The sequence below is a fragment of the Myotis myotis genome, unplaced genomic scaffold (assembly GCF_014108235.1).
Source record: "Myotis myotis isolate mMyoMyo1 unplaced genomic scaffold, mMyoMyo1.p scaffold_m19_p_19, whole genome shotgun sequence".
NCBI classification, from domain to species: domain Eukaryota; kingdom Metazoa; phylum Chordata; class Mammalia; order Chiroptera; family Vespertilionidae; genus Myotis; species Myotis myotis.
The window spans coordinates 16695958-16705117 of record NW_023416323.1 but is presented as its reverse complement, the minus strand read 5'-3'; the positions used below and the strand labels follow the sequence as shown (position 1 = coordinate 16705117).

General features: G+C 43.6%; 1 protein-coding gene across 1 annotated transcript; it reads left to right on the top strand.

Moving 5' to 3' along the window:
• The first annotated feature begins 2 nt into the window (after positions 1–2).
• Positions 3–8880, top strand: LOC118674112. The gene is made up of 5 exons (XM_036345374.1): positions 3–135; positions 1296–1369; positions 6836–7003; positions 7617–7748; positions 8631–8880. Exons 2-5 carry the CDS (start codon positions 1297–1299, stop codon positions 8765–8767), a joined length of 510 nt encoding a protein of 169 aa, XP_036201267.1. The 5' UTR covers positions 3–135; position 1296; the 3' UTR covers positions 8768–8880.
• The last annotated feature ends 280 nt before the right edge of the window (positions 8881–9160 follow it).

Genomic DNA, 9160 nt, shown 5'->3' with positions numbered 1-9160 from the left:
GCGCGAGGTGGAGTCTTCCACGATCCCGTGGTGCTCTGCGGCACGGCCTCGCTCTCTTCCGGTCGCGAGCAACCGGGGTGTAGAGGGCGGTCGCGGCGGGCACGGTGGGCTGCGGCTGGTCGGCGGAGGCGGCAGGTGAGGCGAGCGGTGGCCGGTCCGCGCCGCCGGGAGGCTGGGGAGGGTGGGGGGCCGGAAGCCATCGGGCCTGAATGCCCGCGGCCCGGCGCCAGCAGGAAGCGGCGTTTGGCCCTCAGACCCGTTGACATTGAGGCTGGACTGCGGGGATTCCAGACTAAGGGCCCGCCGGGTCCCGGCCTATGTGCGGCTCCGAAGCCTCCCTTCGGCTCCCCCCGCCTTGCCCTGACCGCGGACTGGCTTCGGGCTCTGACCTTGGAGCGCCCGCTAGTCGAGGAAGCGGACGCTAGGGGCAGGTCGCCTGCTGGCCTTCCGGGAGCGGCCCGGGGCCTGCGTTGCAGCCTCTGCTTACAACGATGTCTGCACGGTCTCCCGGGGTTTCACGGGGCTCGGGTAGAGACGCTCCGCTTCCCGGACTGGAAGGCGTCCAGCGTCCACCACACGCGGCCTGGCAATGGGGGGAAGAAGAGAAGCGATAGTGGAGGAAGTTCGGCTCTGACGTCATGCTTCTGTTTATTCGGCCCTAGTTGGGGTATTTTCTGAATGTGTTGGGGAGCCTATTCATCGGCAACAGCCCCCCAAAAGGTCCAGTTTTAAAGGAATCGTAGGTAGGGGAGATAGGCCTGAGTCAGGAAGGGTCGAGTGAGGCGTGGGTCATCCAGGTCACCCGTTATCTGCAGGGATTGGAACTGAACCAGGACCATGCTTGCAGCCTTTCTCCCGGGTTTCCCGTCCTAAATACTAAGTGGAATGCAGCGCATGCCACCGTTCCTCGGAGCCATTCCTTACCTTTTCCCTCCAAACAATGGAGCCCATCATGGCAGCACAGTGCTTTACTATTTTTAGCTTTTTTAGTGTCCTTTTTATAATTCCCCTTGTTTTTTAAGGAAGCCAGTTTTCTGCTAATTGCCTGAATCTCGTATATATTATGGCATTTGGTTTATAATGAAGTTCCATAAAGACGTGCTGACTACGAAGAAAAACCTTATCCTAGGTTATTTTGTGAATTCAGAGTCAGTAACGAATGGATCATGTATGTTGGGGAGGAGAAAACAAAAGAATTTCACTGACTTTGAAAATGCACTGGGGCAAAAAGAAGAATCGTTCCTCGTGGGTGTTTGCCCTCATTCATAGAGAAGGTGTACGCTTTTATCTTTCAGAATGTTGACAACCAGAGTATTTAGCCTGATTGGCAAGCGAGCAATTTCCACCTCGGTGTGTGCACGAGCACACGGTAAGTTAACTTTACTTTTACGTAGGCTGAGCTAATTTCATTTAGCTCTCGCTATGTGTAAGGCCCTGTGCCGGGTTTCAAACACAGATGGCTAAGATCCTGCTGTTGGATTTGAGGGGGGGCGGAGGGGGGGGGATAAATATTTTAACAGGGGATACAGAGTTCTATATTAAAGATTATTTATGAATCATTGAATACTAGTCCTGGGTCTTTGATTCTACTGATATTTTCTCCTTTTCAAGTTCAAGTTCTACCCCTTTCAAGAGTTCCTCTTCACTGTACCTGGTTTTAATGACCTCCTCCCCCTCTAAAAAACTTCCAGTCACTTAACCTTTAATACTGTTTACATTATTGGGGCATTGGAAAGGAAAGAGCTTGGGCTTTCTGCCTGAGCTGGGTTTCGTCTCATTTTAGTTTTAGACTAGCTACTTAAGTTTAGGAATCTGTTTTCTTACCTGAAATATATGTAAAGAACTTAGTTCAGTGCTCGGCACATAGCAAGTTCAGTTTTGCACTTATCAAGCATCTTCTTTGTGCCAGACACCATCAGGCACTGAGAATAAAACCAATATGAAATGTGGAATCTTTCCACAAGAATGAATGTTTGCAGTCTGGAGAGGGACAGATACATGCAGACAGTGTTTCAGTAACAGATGGCCCCTGCAGAGAAGTGTTTAGCCTGGCTTGGAGTTCAGAGGAAGCTTCTGGAGGAGAGGCTTGGCTTTGCTGAAAGACTAGCAGGTTTAACCTCACTTTCAAGAGGGGAATGGCATTCCAGGCAGAGGGAAAGGAAGCAAAAGGACAAAATGCGAGTCAGCATGGCAAGGTGTGTTACTGACGGTCAATTGCAAGGCTTGAGTGATGGATGATGAACTTGGAAAGCAAGGTTTATGTATCTAGGGGATCAATAACTTGTAACTTCTGTTAACTGAACTGCTTTATATGTGAATTTTTCTTGAAATTGTGTCCTTTAATTAGTGATACTGTTGTCTTAAATTTCTCTATATTCCTTATTGCCCAGGATAACACTATGGATACAGACTCTCAAACAGATCATTTTATTAAGAGTGTTATTGAAATGTCTGTTATTTAAACAAGTAAGTAATAAAGAAAAAAATCATTGTTTCATACATACAGAAAGAAACACCTTCATTAAAAGCCTAAGAGGTCACTATGACAAAGATCACATTTTATTTCCATTTTGGTTTGCTGATAGTTTTTTGTTGAGTTTGTTTGAGGTATAATTTATGGAAAGTAAAATATGGATTTTGATAAGCTCACACAGTGTGTAACGACGACTCCATCAGGACATACATCTCCATCACCCCCCAGATTCCTTCATCTACCTTTGGTCATTCTGCTCCTTTATAAGAAGCCAATTTCTATCTCCTTATAGTGGTATTGGCTATGACTTACTCTTAGCTATTACTTTTGGTGAGGAAGTAAGATCAAATCAGTCCCTTCTTGGAAACCCTCCAGTGCCTTCTCATACCTAAAGGAAGATCTGAAGTTGGCCTTTCTGATCTCATTATATCATACTCAAGTAAAGAGCCCAACCAGCCCTCCTTGTTTGCTCAAAGTCTCAGCGGTCAGTAGTACAGTATTTTTTTCCTCGTACACATTAGGTTGGTCCCTCCTGCCTCAGCTCCTGAGTTGTGGGAGGCTGCCTGTAATCACCTCCCTCCATGCAAATGTTACTTTAGGATAGCCTTTCCTGAGCACCTGTTCTAAAGATGCTCTGTCGCACATCACCCTGCTTTGTTTTTCCTTAGAGCACTTACATACTGTGGGTTTGTATGTTTGTGTGTGTGAGCATTGTCTGTTGGTGCCTCTAGAGCAGTGATTCTCAACCTTGGCTGCACATTAGAATCACCTGGGAATCTTTTTAAAATCCTGATTTCTGGGCCTCATCCTCCGGAAATTCTGTTTCTTTGTTATGGGGTGGGGCCACAACATTAGTAACAAAGAAACAATTTCCGAGGATGAGGCCCAGAAATCAGGATTTTAAAAAGATTCCCAGGTGATTCTAATGTGCAGCCAAGGTTGAGAACCACTGCTCTAGAGTGCAAGTTTTTTGAGCCCAGGGACCATGCCTGTCTTACTCATTGCTGCATCTCTAGCACTCCGTAGGCAGATGGGGGAAACTATAGTCCATTAGAGAAGTCAGGTCATTTACTTTCTTTTTTTTTGGTTTTTTGTTAATCCTCACCTGAGGATATTTTTCCATTGATTTTTAGGGAGAATGGAAGGGAAGAGGAGAGACAGAGACAGAGAGAAGCATTGATGTGGAGAGACATCGATTGGTTGCCTTCCACACACGTCCCCAGCCTGCAACCCAGGTATACTAGTATGCCCTTGACTGGAATTGACCCCAGGACTCTTTAGTCTGCAGGCTGACGCTCTATCCACTGAGCAAAACTGGCTAGGGCTTTCTCTTTTTTTTTTTTTTAACTTCACCCAAGGATATTTTTCCATTGATTTTTTGTTTTTTTGTTTTGTTTTTTTTAGAGAGAGTGGAAGAGGGAGGGAAAGACAGAAACATCGATGTGAGAGAGGCACATCGATTGATTGCCTTCTGCATGTGCCCATTCTGGGCCTGGGCTAGGGAGAAGCCTACAGCCGTGATATGTGCCCTTGACCACACTTGAACCCGGGACCCTTTGGCCGCAGGCCGATGCTCTATCCACTGAGTCAAACCCTTTTCTGTCTTTTGAAAAGGAATGTTTAGTATGTTAATCTTTGCTTCTTGCCCCCCTCCATTTACTGGCCCCAAGTGCTAAAGAGCCTCTAGCAGGCCTGAGGTCACAGACTGGCCATTCTTGTTCTAGAAAATGCAGTATTATGCTTAGAGTGCTCCTAGGTTATGAGCATTTACAGTCATGCCCCGCTTAACAACTGGGATACATTCTGGCAAATGTGTCGTTAGGCGATTTTACAAACCTGGATGGTAGAGCCTACTCCGCACCTAGGCTGTGTGGCATAGCCCACTGCTCGTAGGCTGCAAGCCTGTGCACATGCCACTGAACAAAACCACACGAGACTGAGTGAAACGGAGAGAAAATGACGTAATCAAGAATGGTAAACTCGAGACGTATGAGGCTGCTGCCAGTGTAACATGGCATACTGTTAACAGATAACTTCTAAGTAGGAAGAGGACACTATAATAATAAAAAGTACAGTATAGTGAATACATAAACCAGTAACATAGTCATTTAGTATTATATGTACTGTACATGTATACTTTTATATAAGACTGGAAGCACAGTAAGTTTACACCAGCATCACCACAACACACACAATAATGTGTGCCCTGACTGGGAATTAAACCATGAACTCCTGGTTCATAGGTTGACGCTCAACCACTGAACCACACTGGCTGGGCACTAGGCGTATTTTTAAAATTCATGTGTAAGCTGAGTGCTAGTATACAGCCATTATTTTTAGTTCACTCATCATTTTGATAGAATCTTAGAATTGTAAAATTGGGAAGTAATTCTAGCCATTTTCATATCAGATCCTTTTGGGTTAAGATTAAGTAAAAATATAAAAGTGGTAGTCATTTGTGTGACAAAGATAAGTATCTAGAGAAATTATACTGCTTTGCTTTAGGTTGAATGTTTTATTTTACTATTAACATGATTTGGGAGATTTTAACCATTGGGACTAAGCTAATGGAAGGAAAGCATTTTTGCAGGACTTCATACCTCTAGATCAGTGGTTCTCAACCTTCCTAATGCCGCGACCCTTTAATATAGTTCCTCATGTTGTGGTGACCCCCAATGTCATTGTTACAAATTGAACATAATTAAAGCATAGTGATTAATCACAAAAACAATATGTAATTATTTATGTGTTTTCCGATGGTCTTAGGCGACCCCTGTGAAGGAGTTGTTCGACCCCCAAAGGGGTCGGGATGCACAGGTTGAGAACCGCTGCTTTAGAACAATTTGGAACACCTTGCAGATGTTTGATAGAATTGAAAAAACAGTTTTTAGCTGTAGGAAAACCCTAAGTAAAAACTAAAATATTCTTTTCTGCTGTCTGAACTTTTCCCCTCTCTAGTTAATACATGGGTACATGCTTATTTTAAGGAACTAAAATTTCTTCCTATTTGAGCAGAAATCCCCATTTCATCCTCTCTTCTGATAACAACTTGAGTTTACTTTGCCAAGAGGTTTCTGTGTTTATATGAGTATATATACATGATTTACATTTTTAAAAAGAAAAATAAAACAACTCCGATACTGTTCTGTGACTTGATGAGTACATGATTGTTTTTTCCTTTTGAACACATGGATCTTCTCTCTCCTGTAGTGAGTTGTTTCCTGCTATACATATATCCTCTTGATTCTCTTCCTTTGCTCTTTTTCTTTTCCAGAGTGCTTATTTTCTAACATGCTTTGTAATTTACATGTCTGTTATATTTATTTGTTTCCCATTTTGAGCATGTAGTCACCAGTAGGTGGTATTCTATGCTTTGTTCTCTAATGATTTCAGATGTCTAGAATCACACTTAGCATATAGCAGATACTCAGTAAACATTTGTTGAACAGGTAAATGAATGGCTCAGTGATACACATTTCTAAGGAGCTAGCTAATCTGTATTGGATACAGGTGTTTTTCCCCCCTGATAACAAACAGTGAAGCAGTAACCATCTTTTCATATGTCTTTGTTTCTCAACTTTGAATACTTCTTTTTTGTTGTTATTTTTGTTAACACCCGAGGATATTTTTCCATTGATTGTTTTTTTAAAAAAGCATATTATTATTGATTTCAGAGAGGAAGGGAGAGGGAGAGATAGAAACATCAATGATGAGAGAGAATCATTGATCAGTTGCTTCCTGCACATACCACACTGGGGATTGAGCCTGCAACCGGGAGATATGCCCTGACCGGGGATTGAACCATGACTTCCTAGTTCATAGGTCGACGTTCAACCACTGAGCCATGCTGGCTGAGCTTCCATTGTCTTTTAGAGAGAGTGGATGAGAGAGGAAAAGACAGAGAGAAACATTGATGTGAGAAAAACACTTCTTTTATGAGTTTTATATTGTTTTTGTTCTTCATTAGTTTGAGTCACTTGCAGAAGGGCCTTTCTTTAGTTCAGTGTCCATCTAAGGCAGGGGAGCCTTTGTCTTACCTCTGCGTGACTATTCTTAGTTCCAAGAAGTGCTGCCTCTCTGAGCAGCTGCTCCTGGTAGGTATCTGTTTTGCTGTGATGAAACCTGCTACTGTTAACTGTTTACCTACCATCCTCATTCGGCCGGCTGGGCCACACAGGAAAATTCTGCTTCCTGTTCCATATGATAGTCCTTTGGCTATTTGAAACAGTGGTTGCAGCCCCTTAGGATGACAGGTTTTCAGAGTGTGCATACATGTGCTTATTTTGGTTTTTAGAAAGTACCACCTGGTTTGTAACTGTGAATCTATGTGAATTTTCAAATATTTATCCACTGTTTTTTTAGGGAGTGTTGTGAAGAGTGAAGACCTTTCTCTCCCGGCTTATGTTGATCGGCGTGACTATCCCTTGCCTGATGTGGCCCACGTCAAGAACCTCTCTGCCAGCCAGAAGGCTTTGAAAGAGAAGGAGAAGAACCCCTGGAATAGTCTATCGATTGATGAAAAAGTTGAATGTGGGTATTGAAGGGAAGTAAGGTACAGTGTGTGAGAGATCATTTTTACTCTGAGCACTGGCGTGCTGCCCAGAGACCAGCATACACCGAGGCTAGGTGTGTTGTGTTTCTGTGGTCTGCTGGCTGGGGACCTCATCTGGGGAGAAGCATGAACATGGATGCAGAACAGTTAAGTTTGGATCAGTTAAGTCTGTAGCATGTGGATGCAGCATCACTGCCTCTGCTGGGTGGGACTGGGTTTACTGTAAATGATTGACATAAGGTCAGCAAAATATCAGGTAGGAAAGGGGAATGAAAATAACTAAATTGACCCTTATACTGTATTCTATGGAAGACTTTCAGTTTTTTTATTTCTTTAATTTTTATTGTTTATTTTGCCCAAAGCAAACTCCGTGCATTTTCTTTCCTCCTTGACCCCTTATGTGCACGTGTGACAGCTTGTGTGTGTACATGCATGAGTGTATTATGGCTTCAGGCCTCTCTGTTGTATTTCTCAGCTCCATGTTCATCCTTCACTGTGTTGTGGGGAGAAATGGTGGAGCACTGTGGATGAGGGAGTGGTTGGTCTCTGTAGCTTGTTATGCCTGCAAATGGCTGTTCTTTATGCTCCCAGTGTATCGCATTAAGTTCAACGAGAGCTTTGCTGAAATGAACAGGAGCACGAATGAATGGAAGACAGTTGTGGGTGCGGCCATGTTCTTCATCGGCTTCACTGCTCTCGTTCTGATCTGGGAGAAGCGCTTTGGTGAGTAGAGAGGAAACAAGAGGCTGTGTGCCTGGAATGGTTCAGGTGAAAAGCCCCCAGCAACACAAGAGCTGGAATTAGCCAGCACAGCTTCGTCTTTCAGTTCCTAGGAGTGGGCTGGGGTGGGGGAGCCTTCACATAAGGTAGGGTCCTCCAGTCTAGGTTCCATCCCAGGATTGTTGATCAGGTTTGTGAAACTGGCTAAGCCAGAATCCCATTCAGGGTGAGCCATACCTGCATGGTAGTGAACTGCTTACCTACTTTGTACCGTACACCACATTTTCAGTAGATATTTGCTCACCAGTCAGCTAGCAGGTGATGTAGTAAAAAAGAGAAGAAAACTTACTCATTAAAGGACTGTTTTAGCTCTTTAGGGACTGCATCTCAGTAACGAGAATTCTGGGTCAGAAGACCTAACAGTTTCTGCTCAGGTTTGGGGCTGTCTACTCATCCTAGTGCTGCCTCTTCTGTGTTCTGTATGTCCAGGCAGAATAGGTATTTTCCCATTCTGAGTAGATAACAATCTTGTACTTGTGGTTTGATTGTGGATATATATCTTTGATCCTCTCCCAAGTCACCTTGGCTCGGTTTATGCTCTGTGCTACTCTGTAACCCTTTTAGCTATGTCCAATAGAGAAAACATTCTGATTTTAGCTTAAGTGTTTAATTGCTAACTTACAAAGGAATAATTTGGAACTATCAAGACTTGTCAGTGCCCAGAATTCAAAACCAGTGCATTTGCATAGGCATTGGTGTTGAGTGGCAGATGACTTCACTGACCTGCTTGCCAGTATGTTGTAACAGACCTAACCAATATAGCACATTACTTTAGAAACAACTAGTCAAGATACTGTTGTCTCATGAAGTTGTTTTGGACCGTAGTGTATGGCCCCATCCCGCACACCTTTGAAGAGGAGTGGGTGGCCAAGCAGACCAAGAGGATGCTCGACATGAAGGTCAGCCCGATCCAGGGCTTCTCTGCCAAGTGGGACTACGACAAGAACGAGTGGAAGAAATAAGAACCTGCCATTCACACCTCACCTTGTTCTGTCATTTCCTTGCAGTTCTGCATATTCACTGGAAACTGCTCTGTTGCAGTCCCAATGCAAATAAACGCACAGTTTACTTGAAATCCTTGTGATCGGTTTCTTGATGATAACTAAATGGAAGTGTCCGTTATTTGTAACACAAGAGGTTTCTCCCAAGTGTCTGAAGTAATATATTTTGGGTGTAAATGAAATGGCAAAAGTAGATTGTATACAGGGACATCATGTAAAAACTAAAAATATAGAGTCATCTGATGTGGGATGTTTTAATTCGGTTTATGATGAGATTTTTATGAGTAAAATCCCCTTATTGTAGCCAGATGGATAGAAGTCACTATGGCCACTTCCCCTTATATTTATCAATGT